At 55.3% G+C, this 19,786-nt stretch overlaps 2 protein-coding genes across 2 annotated transcripts; both read right to left on the reverse strand.

Moving 5' to 3' along the window:
- Nucleotides 1-12: 12 nt before the first annotated feature.
- Nucleotides 13-2,414, reverse strand: LOC104537849 (actin, gamma-enteric smooth muscle; the record flags this gene model as incomplete). Its single annotated transcript, XM_010180862.1, has 7 exons — nt 2,244-2,414; nt 2,040-2,168; nt 1,843-1,953; nt 912-996; nt 664-825; nt 381-572; nt 13-194 (listed from the first exon to the last, which is right to left on the reverse strand). Coding segments are annotated over exons 1-7 (987 nt in total), but the record flags the coding sequence as incomplete, so codon positions are not given.
- Nucleotides 2,415-7,061: 4,647 nt separating this feature from the next.
- Nucleotides 7,062-18,378, reverse strand: STAMBP (STAM binding protein). Its single transcript, XM_010180861.1, has 9 exons — nt 18,161-18,378; nt 13,321-13,396; nt 12,639-12,734; nt 11,605-11,980; nt 10,846-10,970; nt 9,815-9,952; nt 8,577-8,689; nt 8,333-8,432; nt 7,062-7,221 (listed from the first exon to the last, which is right to left on the reverse strand). The coding sequence occupies exons 1-9, from the start codon at nt 18,373-18,375 to the stop codon at nt 7,165-7,167; spliced, it is 1,296 nt and encodes a 431-aa protein (XP_010179163.1). The 5' UTR covers nt 18,376-18,378; the 3' UTR covers nt 7,062-7,164.
- Between the last annotated feature and the right edge of the window lie 1,408 nt (nt 18,379-19,786).

Here is a 19,786-nt window from a genome sequence, read left to right on the forward strand (position 1 = left end):
TCCCGCACCTACTTTGATCTTCATGGTGCTGGGAGCCAGCGCCGTGATCTCCTTCTGCATGCGGTCGGCGATGCCGGGGTACATGGTGGTGCCGCCGGACAGCACGTTGTTGGCGTAGAGGTCCTTGCGGATGTCGATGTCGCACTTCATGATGGAGTTGTAGGTGGTCTCGTGGATGCCGGCCGACTCCATGCCTGGGGTGGGAAGGGGGCTGTCAGCACCCTGACCCCCACCCGTGCATCCTCAGGGCTCCCCAAAAGAGCCACCGGGTCACCCATGGGTTTGTCCGCCCCGCAATGGCTCAGTGGGAGCCGGTTGCCCATTGATGGGGTGGTGGGAATGGGGGGCAGCCCACCCAGGACAATTTGGGGGGCGCTCACCGATGAAGGAGGGTTGGAAGAGGGTCTCGGGGCAGCGGAAGCGCTCGTTGCCGATGGTGATGACCTGCCCGTCGGGGAGCTCGTAGCTCTTCTCCAGCGAGGAGGAGGAGGCGGCCGTGGCCATCTCGGTCTCAAAGTCCAGGGCCACGTAGCAAAGCTTCTCCTTGATGTCACGCACGATTTCCCGCTCGGCTGCGGGACACGATGGCAAAACATCACCCCAGGGCCACGGCAGCGCCGTGGGGTCCCCCGTCACCCCGTATCCCCCTCCCTGGCCCCGTACCGGTGGTGACGAAGGAGTAGCCCCTCTCGGTGAGGATCTTCATGAGGTAGTCGGTGAGGTCGCGGCCGGCCAAGTCGAGACGCATGATGGCGTGGGGCAGAGCGTAGCCCTCGTAGATGGGCACGTTGTGGGTGACGCCGTCCCCGGAGTCGAGGACGATGCCTGGGAAGGGGGGAGAAAGGTGAGGGAGGGGGCTCGAAGCCATCATGGGCCCTTCCCCACCACGGATGGATGCACGTCCCACTTACCGGTGGTGCGGCCGGAGGCGTAGAGGGACAGGACGGCTTGGATGGCGACGTACATGGCGGGGACGTTGAAGGTCTCAAACATGATCTGGGAGGGAGGGCGAGAAGGGCAGCGGGTCAGGGGGGACCCCAGTGGCATCACCCCAAAACACGTAGGGGCTGTGCCTTCCCAAAGAGACGGGGTCACGGCCAAACACGCATGGAAAAATAGGGGGGTGTGTGCCCAAATTTCACCCTGCTTCAGCCCCTACTGGCTCACTGAACCCCCAGATCCCCTCCTGTGGTTCTGGGGGGGGTCTGTCCCCTGAGCCAGCAATGTGCCCTTGAGCCAAGAAGGCCAACGCCATCCTGGGCTGGATGAGAAGGGGTGGTTGTAGGGCAGAGAGGTTCTCCTGCCCCTCTGCTCTGCCCTGCTCACACCACAGCTGCAATCTTGTGTCCAGTGCTGGGCCCTCAGCTCCAGAAGGACAGGAACTGCTTGAAAGAGTCCAGCAGGGCCACCAAGTGATGGAGGGAGTGGAGCATCTCCTGCTGAGGAGCGGCTGAGGGAGCTGGGGCTCTTGAGCTTGGAGCAGAGGAGACTGAGGGGTGCCCTCATTCCTGGGATCCATTTGGAAAGGGCAGTGTCAGGAGGAAGGAGCCAGGCTCTGCTCTGGGATGGCCATGACAGGACAAGGGCAATGGGTGCAGCTGGAGCACAGGAGGTTGATGTGAACATGAGGACAAACTTTGTCAGTGTGAGGGCACAGAGCATGGCCCAGGCTGCCCAGAGAGGTTGTGGAGTCTCCTTGTGTGGAGACACCCAAAGCCCTGGCCGTGTTCCTGTGTGACTGCTCTGGTGATCCTGCTCTGGCAGGGGTTGCACTGGGGGAGCTTTCCAGGTCCCTTCCAACTCCTCACATCCTGTGATTCTGTGATCTCCGTGGTGCCTTACCTGGGTCATCTTCTCCCGGTTGGCCTTGGGGTTGAGGGGGGCCTCGGTGAGCAGCGTCGGGTGCTCCTCGGGGGCCACGCGCAGTTCGTTGTAGAAGGAGTGGTGCCAAATCTAGGGCGGGAAAAGCAAAATTGGGCTCTTACCCCAAACCGAAGCTGGGCTCAGCCCCCACTCCCCATCCCGGGGGGGATCCTCACCTTCTCCATGTCATCCCAGTTGGTGATGATGCCGTGCTCGATGGGGTACTTGAGCGTGAGGATACCCCTCTTGCTCTGCGCCTCGTCGCCCACGTAGCTGTCCTTCTGCCCCATGCCCACCATGACGCCCTAACGAGAGAAACGGCCTCGTTAGCCACGTTTCAGTGATTAGCTCAGTACCTGAGGGGGTGTCCGGGTACCCACCTGGTGCCGGGGCCGCCCCACGATGGAGGGGAAGACAGCGCGGGGGGCATCGTCGCCAGCAAAGCCGGCTTTGCAGAGGCCGGAGCCGTTGTCGCAGACCAGGGCTGTGGTCTCCTCGTCGCACATGGTGGGGCTGGGAGTGGTTGGTGTTCAGGGGGATCTGGGGCAAAAGCTGGGGCAAAGGGAGGGGTAACAGCGTTAAAGGGTGATGGGGAGAGGGTTACGCCACACCGCGATGTCCGCTTTTGGGGTTTGAGTCCTTGAGGATGCACAGCCCCAAAAAATCCTTCATCGGGTCCAGCCCCAGTGCGGCGATGCTGGGAGCGGGGTTGGTGCTCGGCCCCCATGGGCGCTGCTTGGCACCGATGCTGCTTCTCCATCCTTTGCCAGGCGGTGCCCAAAACGGGTGCCGAAACCTCCTCCCCAGGGGGCTCCGGTGTCACCGTCCCTGGTGATGCCCCCCGAGCGGGCAGGGGGACGGCAGGCGATGGCCTCAACGTTCAGTCCCATCTCAGCAGCCCCTCGCTGCTCTGCTTTCGCATCCTTTCCCAAAAATGGGAACAAAATAGCCCTTCCCAGGGGGTGCCCCCCCTCTGCTGGCAGACACACTCCCAAATCCAGAGGAAAGCAGAAAAAAATCTCGCAGGAGCCCCAGAGAGAAAAGATAAACCAAAACCACAGGGATTTCTGGAAGAGCACGACCCGCTTTGGCCGCAGCTTCAAAAGCCCCCGGCTGCGGGGTCGTTTTGGGGCTGCCACCCCCCCATGCCATGCGAATCAATCCGGGGTCACATCATAAGCACTGGGGCACCCCCAAACCCCCCTGGGGTGTTTTTCCTCCCCGCTTTTCCTCATGCAAAAGGGGAAATCAAGGCAGGGCAGTACTCACCGCGGAGGCGAGAGCTCCTTTCCTCTGGGACCGAGCCCCGCTGCGCCTTTGGTATAAATACCAGCGAGCCCGTGAAACCTCAGAGGCGGATCCTCTCTAAACAAAGACCCTAAATAGGCTAAGTGATGGTGTGTTAGCCATATGGCCATATAAGGTGTTTTATTTCATTAAATTGACCTTGGACTGACGGGAGGACCCGGCCCGGTTAATTATTGTAAGAAAAATGTATGCGGGGATGCTTGGGAGGCAACATCCCATTTGTGAGCCCGTGCCTTTTATGCTCCGCGCCGATAAACAAGCGAGACTCAAGTCCTTATAAGCGACGGGCTCGGCAAAAAGGAGGTGGAAGTGGCTGGGGGTCAAGGGGGGAGGGTGGGTCAAGGGGAGAGTGTGGAGAAACCCCCCCACTGGAGATGCAGGTCAGGGCTGTGCTGTGGGGGACACCCCGGGGCTGGGATGGGAATTTGGCAGTGCCGAGAGGCTGGAAACGCATGGGGTTGGAGCATCGCTTCCTCCCGGCCTCGGTTTCCCTGCATCTCCCTGGCACCCGGCACTTTTGGGATGTCTCTCCTTGGGGTTTTCCTCTCTCTGCCCCCATTTTTGGGCTGTTGGTGCCCCAAAGTCCCCTCATCCCCCAAATCCTCATCCCGAGCAGGGCCAAGACCTGTGGGTCCATCATGGGTGCACCCATCCCTCACCCCTCACGGGAGGATTTTGGAGGTGGGATGAGCCCAAACACCCCTCAGGGACCATGTGGGTGCTGTGCCCTGCTCCCCTTGCCCAAATGCAGCTTTGGGGGGAGCTGGAGCCACCCCCAGGCCCGAGGCCACAGCCTTGGCAATGGATGAGAGGAGCCGCGGGGGCCAACCAGCGGCTGCCAAAATCCCCGCTGCCTTTTTAAGGGCAATGGTCCCGCTCCGGGGACTCTCCCCGAGCACCCGGAGCAGGGGGGGAACCCAGCAGCCACCACCCAGAGCACTCAGGGTGCAGATGGGGAAACTGAGGCACGGGGTGCCCAAGCTGCGTCCTACTTTGTGAGAGACAGCAATAAGGACTTCAAAAGGTGTCCCAAATCGGTGGCTTTACCCTGGTTAGCCCAGGAAAAACCTCAGCAGCAGGGGCTGGATTTGTCTCCTGTGTCCCCGTGCACTTGTCGCTGTCCCCACCGCACGCCCCGAGCCCCGGTGACCTGCAGCCGCCTTGGTCCACAGCCAAACATGAGGTCACTGAGGCAAAAGGTTGCCATATATGACATACTGCAAAAAATTGATAAAAATTAACCCCAAACCCAGCAGAGCAGAGAAAAAAATTTGGGGAGTGGATGGAGCCAGTGGCATTGCCCTGCCCCACATCAGAGCGGGGGGGAACGGCGCCCAAAGCCATGGAGACACCCCCTGAGCGCAGGGTATGGACCTCAGACCCCGCTCCACGGCACTGAGCCTCATTGCCTTCCCTTCCCTGGTTGTTGGGTGGGCTCCGAGCGCCCCATCCCTGTGGGACTGACTCCCAAAATTGGGGGGCACCGCGGCCGGTTGGGATGCAAAGCCTCGGCCCGAGCGGTTTGGAGCGGAGACGGCGGCGGCAAAGCCCCGTGCGCAGCCTAAAAAGGAAAGGTTGGGCCAGCGCAGCCAATCCGGACACCGGCGCGGCCGCCCCGGGATGCTGGCAGGCACGAAAAGCATCCCACGGCCCCGGTTGGGCTGAGAGCGGCATGGGGAGGGGGGAAACGCACGGTTTGCCGTGAGATTTCTAAACTCCCGGTGCACAGACCGGCCCTCGGCACCTCCGTATAAGGGGAACGGTGGCGCTTTAAAGCTCTGGGAGGTTTAAACCTCACCCAGGACGGACGGAGCAGCGCTGAGAGCTGGGGTGGGGATTTGGGTCTGGTCTCGTCCCTGAGGCACAGATAAGCATCGCTCCCTGCCTGCAGGAAACCCCAAAAACACACAACCCGCGGCGCTGCGGGAAAGAAATCATCCCTGCAAAGCACGGCTTCTTTAGGGTTTTAGCTCCTGCCAAATTCAAGCCCGTTTGAAGGGATTTGAAGGTGGAACGGTCGCATGTGGCGGGTCAGCGGGACGGGGGCGGCAGCGCCAGGGTAGCAGCGCTCAGCCCGGCGCACAAACTGATGACTCAGGGACTTTTCAGTGAAGAAAATGTGATGAAAAGGCCGGGTGCGAGGCAGCAGCTGGGCGCTGCCGTGGGAAACGCAGCCCTCGCGTACGGCATCCGAAAAATCCTCCGCGAGGGTTTGTCGGTCACTGGGCCGACGTGGGAAGGAAGCGGTGATTTGCCACCGGCTCCTGCTCGATGCTGGGGTCAGCTCAGACCCAAAACCTCCAGGGATAGGAAACTGGGATGAATTTGTTGATATTTATCACCCATTTGAAGGATTTGTGTCCCCACGATGTGCCGGGGTGAAGAGCGGACTGTGTGGGGTGAAAACTCCCACACCCAGGCTGCAAAAACCCACCCCCCTGAGCAGAATCCCCCTGCCGGAGCAGGAACACCCAGATGAGGTTGCACAGGAAGGCGTCCAGGCGGGTTTTGAATGTCTGCAGAGAAGGAGACTCCACAACCTCTCTGGGCACAGGGGTTTCAATAAATGAAGTCTAAAAGTCGGTTCCCACAGACGCCCTAAAGTCCCTTTCCTTCACTCCTGGGGTAGCCCCTTTCCAAAATCGACCACAAAAGCCGTGGCAGGAGCAGTTTGTCACACAGGAATCAAGGAGGTGGCTGTGGCAAATAGCCCCAACCCCTCAATAAATCGATTCCCTCCCCGCTCTGGTCCACACCAGACCCCTCCAACCCACAGAGTCAGCTCGAAGGATGCAAAAGAAACCCAGCACAGGTAACGCAATCCATCATGTTAAACTCCAAATAACTCCATATGCAGGACAGGACGTAGAGAACACGTGTGTACAGATGCCAGGCTCATCCCAGCGTCCTGCCAGGGGATGAGGAGGTGGTTTGGGTCATGCTCTGCCCTTTCAGAGCTGATGCTCCCCACCTTCCTGTGCTGCTGCTTCCCTTTCAGTGCCGGGAAGGAAAAATCACTGCTGCTGAGAGTGAATCTGGAGGGTCCTGGCCGGTGTACCGCATAACAGACAGCATGGAGAGCTCATTTTTGGCCAGGGCAGACTTCACATTGCTTTGAGGAGCACAGAGGAGGTTTGGGGTGGTGATTTTGGAGGATGGAAGTGGCACAAGATGGTGGAGAGGTGATGGCCTTGCAGAGCCTTCGCATGACACCACCACAGCCAAGAGACCGAGAGCCTCCTCCATGGTACCACCAAACCAAACCAAACCAAACCCAAGCCCTCATCGGGCAGCCCATGGGCAAAGCCCCCATCCATGGAGAGGAATAAAGCAAGCAGAAACCCCTCACCACTGCTGGGGTGCAGTCTGTGCAAAGCAGTGCCGCATCCAGGCATCTTCTTCCCCAAAACGGGGGTTCCCAAAGGAGGGTGCTCCCCTTCTTACCTCACTGGGCAGAGACCTGGGTAGTGGTGAGCAGGACGTGCTTCGACTCTTGCAGGGGGTGAGAGGGGTTAGGAGGGTTTAATCTTAAACTATAGCAAGGACTTATCTGCTCCAGCATCACGACCAGAGCAACCCAGAGAGAGGGGCAAAACAAAACAGGGGTTAATTTGGGCAAGTCCCACTTTGGAAAGCACTTGAAGAGGTTTCCACACCTCATGGTTGCAGCAAATCACAGGGAACGCCCCCAAAACGGTGTTTGAGGCATGGATTAGAGTATTAAATAATTGCTTCAGTGTTAGCTGTTGTCTTTGAACTCCCACTTTTTCCCCACACCTTGAACCTCAGCACCGCTTCGCCAGCCCCAGGCCAGGCACTGAGGTTTCACGTGCTCCCACGGAGGTCAGGGTACCGATTTCACCGCGATTATTGGGGGAGAAAGGGGAAGGGTCACTACACGGTAGAAATCATCTGCTACAGGAGGAAAAGAAACATTCCCCTAGGCCTAGAAGGAAGGTAGACGGTTTTCTGTGAAGGGTTAAGGCAAGAGATCTATCGGAGATCCATCAGGACCACGTCTCTCTCGACTACTGACACGTGATTGCAGGTCTGGAAGAGAAAGAAGAGAGGGGGGTTATTCGGATGTTCCCACAGCCCAGGGGAGTCTCTACCTCCTGTGCCCAGCGTCCTTCCCAAAGCAGCACTTTCAGACCAGGAACTGGTGCCATGCACAGACTGTGGGTCCTGGTTGGAGCCAACCAGAACTGATTTCCTATGGAGTGATTTCACTTTCCAGCTCAGTCTCTTCTCAGTGGCTGAACTTGCTGAAACCAGCAGCGTGGTTTCCAGCCTGTGCTGCTCCAAGTGATCATCACAAGGCCACTGTCTCACCATGGGGGCTGTGTCTGCACCTACAGGAGGAGCAGACCCAAACCTGCCCAGCGAGGTATTGCATCCCACAGATGACATAGGAGAAAGCCCAGGGATCACCAGGGTCTCGACCCTTCCATCCTGGACCCTTCCTTCCCTCTCCACCCCTGCAATGGCCCAAGGCCCAGCAGACCCTGCTGCTTCGGCTGCCTCTGATCCTGAGCCCTGTGCTCCTGCATCAGCTCCCACTGCTGCTAGGTCCACACTGGGACTTTTCCAGTGCTCCCAGAGCCTCTGGTGCCATCATCGTCATTGGGGGAGGATTTTATACTGGTTTTGTATCTATATTTGTAGTTATCTGTCTATATTTCATTGTTTTGCTATTTTACATTGTTATCCTGTAGTATCAGTATTATTGCTTTATTAAATCTGTTCGTTTTCTTTTCCAACCCGTAAAGTCTCTCTCCCTTCTTCTCTTTTCTCTTCCCTTCTGGGGAGGGCAGAGGGGTTCACAGAGAGCATCTGGCCAGGATTTAGTGGCCAGCCCAGCCCTAAACCACAACACTATGACAAAAACAAGTCTCCCTCTCTCTCAAATCAATCCTTTGCCGCCTTTGCCGCTTCCTTGACCCACTTCTACAGAGAAGTGCTCTGCATCGCGCCTCCAACATGTGCTAACAAGTCAGAAAGCTTTTGCACCTCAACTCTAGCAAGAGACAAACCCCTGGCAGGCTGATCCTCCTGTCCCGGGTCACAGCCTAGCACCATGACACAGAGAGAAATTCAAGGGAAGTGCCCAAAATGCCGACTTGCATCCCTACAGGCCCCATTACCTCATGGGGTGACTTACGGTGAAGAGAGGGGGATCTTTGGAGTGCGGGTGAAACCCTTTCTGCCGGCAGGAAGAGATCTCCTCCAGGCCGTGCTCTGTCAGCTTGAAAAACCCCGTCCTAGAGTAAATAAAGAGTATTTAGAGTAGGGTAGCTACTCCAGAGCAGCTCAAGCCTCTGCAAATAGAGGCAGCTCCTTCTCGAGTCTGCTCAGCGCTAGGCAGGCCTCCAGCAGAGGGAAAGGGCCATCTGGTCAGCACTTACTCCTGGTATTTTGGGGAACACACGATAGCGATGGACTCTGGCAACATCATCTGGTAGGAGCAGTGCGTGTGCAGGTCGACGCTGGAGAGGAAGGCTGTCTGCGTGGGGTGAGTCTGAAACACAGCAAAACACAACGGAGATGGTTACAGCAGGGCTGGAAAGTGAGTCCAAAGGGTCTAAGAGACTCATCTGCCAGGAGAGGGCTGTAACAGGGGAGACAGCTCCTCGGTGGTACAGAGGACACGACTGCGCACTGAAAATGGCTTTGGATTGTCCCAAAATATCTGCTTCTCCTTTTCCATTTGGAATAAGTACACGAGCTTAAAGTTTCTGGCCACATCCCACAGAAAGTCGCACCTCGAGGCACAACGCCGTCCTTGCTTTGTGCCTCCCCGCAGGGCACTTCACACCTTTCTGCAGAGCAGCAGCTCCTGGGGCACGGCATCACCAGTGCCAAACTGCCAAGGCCCTTCACGATATCACGTCCCACCACTGTGGCCACGATATCACGGCCACCACCTCACCCAGCTCCGCCTGACAGCGAGATTTCACAGCCTAACTCCTGCCAAAAGGTCTTTCCCCTTTTGCTTCTTAGGTTTTTGTCACCAAGACCAGCAGAGAAGTCAAAATGGTTCTTGAGGGTCCCCGAATGTTGCAGGGCCGTCACTGAAGAGTTAACACCAAAAGCAGACACCCTGCACGTACCAGGCACATGCAGCAGGCGTTTCTTTGTCAAAAGCCTGCGAGGCAGCTGCTGCTTTCGAGAGATTACTCAGCAGCACCACACGTTTTGCTTGGCACCGCTCCGACCGGCAAAGGCTCCGCGGGGACAGGCAGCAGGGCAGCGCTGCAGCCAGCGGAGGAATCTGGAGCTGGCACAGCCCACAGCTGCCTGTGAAACTCAGCACTGCTACAGGGATGCAGCACAGGAGAGACCCAGCACTGACAGCAGGAGCTCAGGATGCCCCTGGAGTCAGATTTTGGCTGGATCAAACATGAGCTTCGTGCCCAATATCCCAATTCCAAAGGGGGCCTGATGCCTTAGGAAGGGACCTAAACTTAAATCTGGATTTCTCCAGCAGTGCAAGCAGTGACTGAGACTGCACCAAAGGGAGAAATTCAACCTGAGGATGCTGCCTGCTCTGTGCCATCTCCAGGAAATTCTTCTCCACGCATCCCTTTCCCTCCCAGCTGAATGCAAGACCACTCGGGATGTAAAACCAGCCTGGGACACTCACATGGATCCAGCCCAGCGTAACAAGGCCGTGCTGATCCTGGATCATGAAGAGCTCCTCCTCGTTCTCCGTGTTGCAGTAATCGGGGCCTCCGTGCTGCTTGGGAACGATGACGTGGGTTATGGTGAACTCATTCCTCATCTGCAAGGCAGCACAGGGAGGCCGTTACCCACCCGACACCCCCCAAGCAGCAAACGCTGCTGCCGCCCACTGGTGCAAAGGTAATTTCCTAAACTTTGGGAACGTGGTATTGCTGCATTCATCGCTCAGGGGCCCGGCCAGGGGACAAGCAGCTCTAGAAACAAGCCCACGGATGCATCTAGCATCCATTTACAGGTCACAGAAATGGTAACTGCAAGCGACTCACAAAGAAGTCACGGGATTTTCTGAGGCTGAGCACAACCCACAGTTTTCTATTTAATTTTCCTTGCCATGCAGAGCACCCACAAGAGCTCAGAGAAGCCCTGGACACCCTCTGCAGTGAATCTCTCTGCTCACTAGGAGATGATGCCTCATAATTAAATCATCACCGAGTGTCTGGAAGCAGCTGGATTGCAGAAAGTTGCTACATCAAACAACTTTCTTTCAAAGCAAACCTCTGCAAGCAAAGCAGCCCCGAGTGATGAAACCTGTGCACGGAATGTCTCTGGGGGAGAATTAAGCATCTGCAGTGGGCGGTTGCACAGCCCAGCTCACAGCTGGGACACCTCAGTCCTGCTGGACAAGTCACCAGAGGCGCCTGTCACCAACAGCGTGGGAGTACCCAGAGTCACCAGCAGGAGAGAGGAGGCTGAACACCCATGGGGACTCAGTGACTGGCTCCTCACTCAGTGTGAGGAAATCCTAATGTAAAAGGGGAGCAAAGGAGACACAGATCATCCCCAACGCTCACATGAGACCTTAGTCATCAGTGAAATTGCACTACAGCTTGCCATGGCCAAAATCCATGTCCTCTAGCCACTTTCAAAGCTATTGCACCTTGACAAAAGGCCCCTGTGCCACCTCCAGGGTCTTATTTAGGACTGTGGCCTTACCAGCTTACCGCAGAGGATCCCACACGTCTCCACACCCCGGATCGTGTTGGCATCCGCCAGCTGGAGGAATTTCTGGCAGAGTTCCCTAGGGACGATGACCTGGCGAAGGACATCCATGCTTGTATCTGTGAGAATGGGAGAGCAACGACAGTCAGGGACACTGGAGAAATGTTCCCTCAGGTCAGTCCTAAATTCTCCTCCTGACCTGAAGCACCTAGACTGAATGAATTCAGCCTGGAAACATTAACTGCTCTAATACCTACCCTTAAAACAGCAATCACAGACCAGCAGTGTGTCAAAAACCGAGTCTTTTGTTAATGAAAATGAAACCACAAACACTTCCAAAATGTCACTTAGAGTAGCGTGTGTCGCTGGTCAAGAACCAGTCATTTGGAAGTGTCCAAATCAGTATTTTGGAGCCATATTTGGCAGAAGCAGAGAATTTGGTCAGCCTATTCAGGAACTAAACTCTAAACTCCAAGGAGTATTTGGATCTATAGGGAGATCAAAAGCCAAAGAGGCTCTAGATCAGCAGAGAGACACCTGGAGAAGAGTGTGGGGTCAATTCCCAAGAGGGAACATTTCTCCCCTGCCCTGCAAACCTTTACTGGACATGGGGAGGACACCCAGTGAAGGACAAAGCCCCAGAAGGGATGAAGTCATGATCAAACACTTCCCAGAGCCTCCCAGACAAATCAGCTCCTTGGCTGCATCTGGTTGAGCCCCAGAAAGGAGAAGGGTGCACTGCGAGGTACTAACTGTTTTCTGTGCTCCCCAAAGCACTGGGTTTCAAAGATCTGTCCACAACAGGAGGTTTGGATGGGACGGTCCCCGTTGATGGACTTGCAGGGTGAACTGAAGAGACAGGAACTTTTGGGATTAAATCCATCGGGGGCTTTTCCACGCCAGGGATGAGGGGTCCATCCAGAGACTCGGGACTCGGCTCCGGCTTTCCAAATTCCTGCACTATCCTGAGACGTTCCTTCTCCAGCTCCTGCCGCCGAATCATCTCCTCGAAGGCGTGAAACTGCTCTTGCTCTGCCTGCTGCTGCTTCATCAGGGCTACCCGATTCCTCTCCTCTTCCAGTTGCTGCTGCAAAGCCAAGTTGCGTGCAAATTCCTCTTCCCTCTCCTTCTGCAAGGAGAAACATGGCAAGGGACATCAGCAGACCTGGGAACAGCAGCCCAAGGCAGAACATGAAGACTGCAGACCCTTGGCAATCCCAGATGACTTCTAAAAAGTCTGCGAAAACCAGCAAACAGCGCTCCCTGCAAGGAAACTTTAGCTTGCAAAACAGAGACCTCAACTTCCAGGGCAGTAAATCTGCTGCCTTATCCTCCCTCTTCCACAAAAACATAACTCCAGGTTGATTTAATCTCTAAAAATTGCACTTTTCTGCAGCAAAACTGACTGCAGAGTTTTCTGCTTTGCCCACAGAAGCCCAGACCCTTGCCCACGCTGTTACCAGTCACCTGCTGAGTTTCTGGATCAAAAGAGCTACACCTCATGTTGGGACAAAGAGAAAAAACAACCAAGTGACAGGCCCAGCTCAGACTGCCCCCAGGATGCACAGCAAAAGCAGATGCAGGGACACCTAGGACAGATTCACCCACATAACGGCAGCAGAGACACGATGGGGACAGCCCTGTGCTGCTGCAGGTGACAGAAGCCGGAGCTACCCAGACTTCCCATTTCGGGACACCCAGGGAGCCCTGGAGACCTGCCCTCTCCCAAACCCTTTGCGGCTGAGGGTCCTCTGGGGAGCACAGGCCTCCAGTCTCCTCTCACTCACCTCTTGCTCCTTGTACTTAGCATAGTCCTTGGCGTACCTCTTTAACAGCAGCTCCTTGAGCTCTTCAGCTCTGGGGAAGGCTACTTCTTTCAGTTTCTGGAGGGAGGAAACACGGTCATGAGGATGTGATAACCCCAAGGCATGAAAAACAGGACTGGAACAGATGCAAGAACCAACAGACATGTAGCACCCCAAAATTATACCACCTGTGTGTTCACAGCGCAGGAAGGAAGGGCCAAAAAGGTCCACCACCATGTGTGGACAGGCTGGTGGGCTGCAGGCAGGCACGGGGTAGCCAGGTAGCACAGACAGCACCACTGACAACACCAAGCAAGAGCTAAGGCAGTGCTGTCCTTTGCTCTTCTGGTCAATGCTGAGCTTCCCATGGCTGCGAGCAACCCCCAAGGATCCCCTGGTATATCCCTTGAGGACATCCACATTGAGCACCGTGCATGGAAAAGAGGGAGTTTAACAGGAAAGAACAACCACAGCCAGCCCTGCACAAGTACAATGGGGTACAAGTACAATGGGAACAACCCAAAACTCCCAAGGGGTCAGGACTGCCTGGCCCAGCCAAGGCTTCTCAGTGTTTGTGTGGATTCCCCACCCCAGAGCCATGAAAACCCAAGGTTGATGAGCCCAAAACATTTCCAGCCACTGAAAACTTAATGTTAATGCTCACTTTCACAGTCTCTCTCTTCTCGGGTATGACAGCAGTTTTGTAATCACGGTGCTGTGGCAGCTTCTCAATGAAGAGCCTGTGAACACAGGAGAGAAATCACATTTCCGAATCACAGCAGAAAGGGACGAGCACAAGGCAGTAAGTGACACCTGTGGGGTACAGATCACTCCCCTCCAGCACTGGCCCCTTGCTCTGCCACCTCCCTGGGCCCTGTGGTCCCCACTATCAGGAAAGTTGTCTGCTTTTCTGCAGGAAACCTTGCCCCACACAGTGACCTTCTGAGCTCTTTGTGGCACCCAGGAGATCTTGTTCAGTCCCAGGGGAGCACCTTGCACAGATTTTTCATCCACCTGGATTTTGGAGACGATCCTCAGGGATAAATACATTTGGTTTTGAACAGGAACGTCAATAAGCCGGTCCAAAACACCAAGGACACTGGCAGTGATTCAGGAAGGGCCTTGGGCACCTGCCTACACCTCTGGGAACATCCAAGGGGACTTCACAGGAGCTCAAGGACTTGGCTGACTCAGTGCTCACACCGTCCTTCTGTGCAGGGGAACATCCCTTTGTGCAAGGGATGGGGAAATTAACTCAGACCTTGAAAGGAGAAAACTTGCAGGTAAGCTGAAAGCAAGTTCACAGCATCAGGAGCCTTTTGGCTCTGTGGCCCGACCACCCCAGAGGGTCAGGGCAATATTTCAGGCAGTGGGGCTGTTTCTGTGCAGACTTCTGAGGGAAATCAAGACTGAGCTCAACATCACCCCGCTCCCAGCACGATTATGAACAGGTTCATCATTGGCTTCTACTACAAACACAGTAACTCTTCCCTCTTTCCAGGGAGCCCTGCAGGATGTAGCGATAAAGACACAGAGAAAGAGCACTGCAAGCACTAGAACGAGGTAAAAAAGCCTGAAAACGTGGCAATTCGCTCTGGCTCAGCTCTGTGAGGCTCCCCAAGCTTGAAGCAACCCCAAATTATCTCTGTGAACAAGCCCTCAGTGGAAAACTTGCTGACTGCACACTTGGGGTGAGCTCACTGCGAGCTTAGCTGGGTCCTCGTCTCCCGCAAGCGGAGCTGTGAGTGTCCACAAAGCTAAAAATCCCTGTCCTCCTTCATGGCTCTTCACTACAGCATCCATGGAGGATGCTCTCCAGCCCAGTGCACAAGGGATAGGGGCAGCGAGGACCAGACCATGCCCCAGGGAGCAGCACAATGAAACCAAGCAGGAAAAAAACTCATGGGGGACAGAGAAGGCTCCATGCATGCAGTAAATAAACCCAGCTGCTTCAAAACCTCGGTCCTCTGGGAAAAGGAAGGGCTTCTTGCAACCCCGAGCGCTCCTGGTTGGCACGGAGAGCGTGAGGATGCGCTCGCCAGAGACCGCAGGATCAGCACAAGCACATCAGAGCCCATCCAAAACGCCCAGCAAGGTCCCCGCTCCCGGCTGGTGGTTGTGAAGTAGGTCACTGTGTCGAGGAGACAAAACAAGGCTGCGATCATTGCCAACAGCTAGCAGATTAAAATGGAAGGGATTAATTAAGGAGGATTAAGAACAGATGCTGGCCTGGGGAGGATGGAAAAACCAGCAGAGACAGCTGGGTTTCCACAAGTCAGGAAAGGGGGAGAAAAAAAAGTGGGCAATGGGAAAACTCTGGGGCAGAACCAAGCGGGGATGGAGGCAGGGGAAGAGCAGAAGCGCTTCACGTTCCCTATCGACAGCCAAGCTGAGGCTTGGCAGGACCGAAAGCTGCGGCTCCCATCACTATGAGTTTTGGGCTCGCTCAAACCTCCGCCTGTGCCTGAGTCCACCCCGAGCAGCAGCTGTTTGGCACGGAGCAGCCACATCCCGGGCTATTTTTAAGCGCTGCTACAGTACGCACGCCAAGCCGGCGTCTCCCGAGTCCCTTACGACACCCCACGCAAAGCCCTGCAGCCAATCCTTGCAGCCACGCAGGCAAGCCAAGAGCCCAAACACCACAGAAAACTCCTTTTTTACTGCTTTTTTCTCTCTTTTTTGGCTCTGGCAAAACCAAACCTAATGCTCCTGATGGAGATTCAAGGAAAACAGCCGCTCAGACCGACCAGAAGAAGCCGTCTGAAGCAATGAGCAAGCAGATGTCTCACAACGTGACGAGACGCACGTGTTGAAAGTCCAGCCTGGTTATTCTTAGAAATAGCCGTGCCGCCCTCCCGCCTCCACGAGGGCTGGAAAAGCTTTGTTTCCACATGGAAAAGGAGGTGCTGTGCAGCCAAAGGAACTGCATGAGAGTGAGGAGGTGGCTGGGGACCAAGCAGGGAACTGGCGGCCTCAGTGGGAACTTCAGCGTGGATCTGACTTGAGATTTCCCCACGTTTAGGCAAGCTTGACTTAAAACCGATGGATCTCCAAATCAGGCACTGCAACACAGATCTCATCGTGTAATTCAGGACTAGAGATCAGCCTTAAGGAGTGCTGCGTAGGGAAACAGAGAGAAATGCAGCTTCCTAAAGCTCCACAGAGCACACCTCGCTCCCAAGGACGATGCACTCGCTCCCACCAAACACCCGAAGAGCCCCTCAAGTACTTCTGGGGGCTGGAGTCATGGAATTATATAAACATTGGGTTGGAAAAGAGCTTTAAGATCATCGAGTCCAACCATCACCTCGTCACCACTAAACCATGGCCCCCAGCACCTCATCCCCCAGCTTTTAAAACCCTTCCAGCGATGGGGACTCCACCATTGCCCTGGGCAGCCCCTGCCAGGTCCTGAGAACCCTTTCAGGGAAGAAATTCCTCCCAAAATCCAACCTCACCCTCCCCTGGCACAACTTGAGGCCATTTCCTCTCATCCCTGGGGAGCAGAGACCGCCCCCCTCGCTACCCCCTCCTGGCAGGAGCTGCAGAGGGGATCAGGTCTCCCCTCACCTCCTCTTCTCCACTTGAACCCCCCAGCTCCCTCAGCCGCTCCCCCGCATTCGGCTGCTCCAGACCCCTCCCCAGCTCCCTTGCCCTTCTCTGCCCACGCTGCAGCCCCAAAATGTCCTTCTGGGAGTCAGGGGCCCAAAACTGACCCCAGGATGCCAGGGGCGGCCTCAGCAGTGCCCAGCACAGGGGATGATCCCTGCCCTGCTCCTGCTGCCCGCACCAGTGCTGGGACAGCCCAGGATGTGCTCTAAGTGCCCCACTCTTGCCTTCTGGATCATTCCTCTTGGGAAAAGACATCTAGAAAACCCTACATGGAGCCTATCGCTTGAGCTACAGCTCCAAATCTTCATTTAAAGTAATAAGACAGTGACATTATATTAATATCTTTGGACAATCCGGGGCAGAAGCTCATATTCATCAGCACTGAAGAACTCACACCACCAAGGGAAAGCTTTTTCACCTTTCTGGCAGCCCAGCAGGCAGGAGAATGTAAATGCCACGAGCATTTGAAAGCTGCTGGAGAAAAAAGCACCTATGGTTGCTATAGGAAAAAACGAAGATGCTTTTAGCTCATTTGTTTAGTTAAAGAGTTTCTCCTTTGGCCCTGGCTACGTAACCAGCCTGGAAACCTTCCCGAGGGTTTGTACGCTTCCCAGCTCCCCGTGCAGCCTCCAAGGGCGCTCGCTACGATGCCCATAAAAGCTCAGGAAGTGCAGGGTGGGAAGCAAAGCTAATCAGAGAAAAATGTGTTGGATTTAAGGGGCAGGGAGAGAAAACGCCCGTGGAGATGCCAACCACCTTCTGGATAAGCGAGGAGTGTGGGGACAGCAGAGACCACATCAGAGTGGCACTGGGTGAAAGCAGAAGGGACAGATTTTTGGCCAAAAAACCTGCAGGAACAGGGCACTCTCTGTATCATTGGGATATTTTCTGGAGATCGTTTTCAGGCTTTTAAATGCCGACAGGCACAGCTATACAGGGCACACGTTTGCTCCGCTCGTACTCCGGGCTGCTCAGACACAATCCAGACCCGATGCCACGTCACCGCCTTAGCACGGCGTACGCTGCGGCTCGGCGGGCACGGCAGTGGCGTTTCAGACCCAAAATGGCCTTTTTCTGGGCAGCTGCGGGGATGACGGCAAGAATAGGCGGCTGTGCACTTGTCTACGTGGAACACAGACCCTACAGCTGTGGAGGAGGAAGAAGAAACAGCAAACAGGGTCTTGGCTGGGTTTACGGATGATGTGGGGCTTCTTGAAGGGTGCTGAGTACCCAAAAAACTCACCAGTTGTTTGGGATCAGGTTCTTTAGACCCATAATTCTTCTCCATATCTCTCCTGAGAAAGGCCTGGGTGTACATGTGTGTGTTTGGGGGGGAAATATTATATTCTGAGATTTAAAACTAAACCTACAGCTGGTCCCTGTACCTGAACGTGCTGCCTGTTGTAAGAGGCTGTAGTAGCTGACGTGTAAAGCAGGTTTCTTCTCCAAAGTTGATTGATTAGAGAAACCACCAACCAGCTTAGATCCTTTCCAGGTCGATATTCGACACTGAGATCCTTCACCACGGATCCTTGCCAATTTGTATTGATGCTACAGCCAACCTAGTGACAACCGAGACCAATGTGGCCACTCTGCGGTGAAAAAACACCTGGAAATTTTGCCATACAAGGAGTCAAAACCTCCCTCCTGCTGCCAGGAGTCTCCTCAAGCAGAGGGATACAAGATCAGGCTGGTTTCACAAACCTCACACCTACACCTCACACCTTTACGACATCTCCCGGTCAGTTTAACCAACTAAATTAACCAAAACTCCAAATGAGCAGAGGTCTGGACAGGACCCAGTTCTTCCAGCTCGCCAAGGCCTTCACGGTGTTTAGACACGCTCCAAATACTCAACACCAAACCCACCAGCCCTCGCAGGACGCTCTTACGTGATGTATTTGTTGTACAAGATAAAGGCGTGCTCGATGTTGCCTTCCTCCGAGTAAACGGTCGCCATGCGGAGGATTTCCACCCCGGAGCGGTAGTAGCGTCGCGGCGGGACGTCCTCGTTCACTTCCACGGCGCTTCCCATCTGGATCAGCCTCCGGACGCGCTCCTCCGGCGGGAGGCTGATGTTGGCGTGGTCGGGCATAACGACGCGCATCAAAGCCGCGTGAGGATGACGAACTCTGCGGTGGGAGGAAAACCAAGCGCATCAAAACCAGGTAACTCATCCCATCTTCCTCAGGGCTGGCTTTCCAAGAGAGAAATCACCCTCCCTCAGCAGAAAAGTGTTGAATACACGGGCCAAGCTGGGTCCTAATGGAGACATTTGGGAGAAGCTGTGCTCTTTTTTAGCACAGTGCTTGGATATTTAACATTACAACCTGAAAAGCAGCCAAAAATTCAAGCTCAGTCCTCAGTGATTGATTTCAAGCTACGTTTTGACTCATCCAAACCCTACCCACAGAAGTGTTTCCTTCCCAATTCTCTCTCCACACACCAAAGCCAGCATCGGTCACTAATTTGGGGTGAAACAGCCAAAGCTTTTCATTCAGACTCGAGTAGAAACAGGGTTTCAACACTGCAGTGTTCACCGTTTCACTTACACAGTGGCGAGATCACAGAATCGCTCGGTTGGAAAAGCCCTCTGAGATCATCACGTCCAACCGTTCCTGTCTACCCCCTAAACCATATCCTTAAGTACCTCATCTACCCGCTCCTTAAACACATCCAGGGATGGTGACTCCACCACCTCCCTGGGCAGCCTGTTCCAGCTTCTGACGACCCTCTCAGGAAAGAACTTCCTCCTTATCTCTAACCTGAACCTCCCTTGGCACAGCTTGGTGCCGTTTCCCCTTGTTCTATCCCCCATCACCTGGGAGAAGAGCCCAGCACCCACCTCTCCACAAGCTCCCTTGAGGCAGTTGGAGGTGGTGATGAGGTCTCCCCTCAGCCTTCTCTTCTCCAGGCTAAACAAGCCCAGTTCCCTCAGCCGCTCCTCATCAGGCTTGTTCTCCAGAGCCCTCCCCATCCTTGTGGCTCTCATGGAGATGGAGACGAGGCCATCCCAGCAGGCGCTGCTGCTCAGCAGATCCACCCCTACCCAAAAAAACTCAATCCTAAATCCCTCTCAGCCCCGTGCTGCGGGAGGCACACCCGTCACCCCAGGAATGCACCTCAACCTGATCCACGTGTCTGTCTCCCGCTCGGCTCTGACAAACCCCTCCTCAGCCCCAGCTGATGCATTTGAAGCTGAGGAAGCACTGAGGCTGTCAGAGAGGCAGCAAACCACTAAACCCTCCACAGTGCCCTTCCTCCTACACCAAAAGCAGTTTTCCCCTGGAAAAGCCACCCCGGCCCAGCGTCAGGGTTAAACTCCCTATGAAATCGCAGCGCTGAATCCAGAGCACCCTGGGAGCCTTCCAGCAATGCCACTGCCACAGAGCAACGTCACGATTTACCACAGCTCCTTCCTAACTGGGGGAAAGGTCTCAGAGCTGAGCTAAGCATCGCCTGAGGATCTTGAGCCTTTCTGGGGCTCCTTTGGAGCAGAAGCCCATTTTAAGGAGAGC

This window comes from Mesitornis unicolor, unplaced genomic scaffold (genome assembly GCF_000695765.1).
Source record: "Mesitornis unicolor isolate BGI_N332 unplaced genomic scaffold, ASM69576v1 scaffold5653, whole genome shotgun sequence".
Lineage (NCBI taxonomy): Eukaryota > Metazoa > Chordata > Aves > Mesitornithiformes > Mesitornithidae > Mesitornis > Mesitornis unicolor.